This window comes from Dromiciops gliroides, chromosome 2 (assembly GCF_019393635.1).
Source record: "Dromiciops gliroides isolate mDroGli1 chromosome 2, mDroGli1.pri, whole genome shotgun sequence".
NCBI lineage: Eukaryota > Metazoa > Chordata > Mammalia > Microbiotheria > Microbiotheriidae > Dromiciops > Dromiciops gliroides.
The window spans coordinates 21497654-21498856 of record NC_057862.1 but is presented as its reverse complement, the minus strand read 5'-3'; the positions used below and the strand labels follow the sequence as shown (position 1 = coordinate 21498856).

The window sequence follows — 1203 nt, the reverse complement described above, 5'->3', positions numbered from 1 at the left end:
TGCCTCACTTAAAAAAAAATTATGAAAGGGATAATTTCAGAGGAGCCTTAAAAGAACTGTATGAAATGATCCTGAGGGAAGTAAGCAGAGTTAGGCAAACAATTTTATATAACAATCCTGTAAAAACAAACTTTGAGGGACTTAAGAAATCTGAGAAATGCAATGACCAATAAAGATTCCACAAGACTGACATTGAAGAGACAATGGAAAGAACCCAGGACATGGAGTTGGAATGACCTGAGTTCAAATCTGACCTCATACTTATTAGTTCACTTTACCTCTGTCTGTCTCAGTTTCCTCATTTGTAAAGTAGGATTAATAATAGCATCTACTTCTGCAGTTGTTGTACAAATAAACATGATCAGATTAATAAAGCACTTACCATAATGTCTGGCACATAGTAGACACTTAATATTTCTTTTTTGTTTTTTGGGGGATGAGACAAGGACATTTATTTGGGGAGAAAGGGGAAAACAGATGGAAGATTCACAGATTCTTCAACTACTGGAGGGAGGGACCCTGAGGATCCTGAGGGTGGCTTGTGATGTCAGACATGTTGCCATCATCTCGAACAGGAACAGGGTAGTTGTAAGGTGTAGCTTGGTTGATCATGCTTGTGTACTTGGTGTAGGAGCTTAACAGAGGTAAGAGCAGAGCCATGGTTCTGATGGTGAAGGACACTGTCAGCACCGGCTCCTTGGCCCAGGCCTCCTTCAGGGACCAGCCTAGTCTGCCCTCCATGTTGGCTGCTTGCCCTGTCACCGCAAGGGACAATAAATGTTTGTTTAAAAAATAGTTGCCTCCTGACAGAGATAGTAGACTCAAGGTGCATAATGAGACACACAATTTTGGACATGGACAATGTTGGCATTTGTTTTGCTTTACTGTACATATTTGTTACAAAGGTTTTGATTTTGGTTTTCTTTATTTCTATTTGGGAAGTAGGAGATAGAGAAACTAAATGTTTATTAATAGAAAAAAATTACAAAAAATTTCAAATTCTGTTGTTAACCTTCCAGTTCCAACAGTCTCTGCCCTAGCTTTGATTGGAGATCATAGCTCCTTGATGACAGAAAGTGGTGCAATTTTTTTCTTGGAATCCCTAGTACCCAGGCCAGTACCTTGTACACAATGGTGATTACTACATGCTGATTGAATTGAATCTAACCCTTCTCTAATAAGTTCTCAAAAATGTAAATGTCT

The 1203-nt window shown here is 39.0% G+C and overlaps 1 protein-coding gene across 1 annotated transcript; it reads right to left on the bottom strand.

Moving 5' to 3' along the window:
• Positions 1-501: 501 nt before the first annotated feature.
• On the bottom strand, positions 502-741 carry LOC122739972 (NADH dehydrogenase [ubiquinone] 1 alpha subcomplex subunit 3-like). Its single transcript, XM_043981717.1, has one exon. It carries the CDS (start codon positions 739-741, stop codon positions 502-504), a length of 240 nt encoding a protein of 79 aa, XP_043837652.1.
• Between the last annotated feature and the right edge of the window lie 462 nt (positions 742-1203).

What these genes read in the sequence shown, in the direction of transcription:
- LOC122739972 (XM_043981717.1), bottom strand. Translation starts at nt 741, where the DNA reads ATGGAGGGCAGACTAGGCTGGTCCCTGAAGGAGGCCTGGGCCAAGGAG.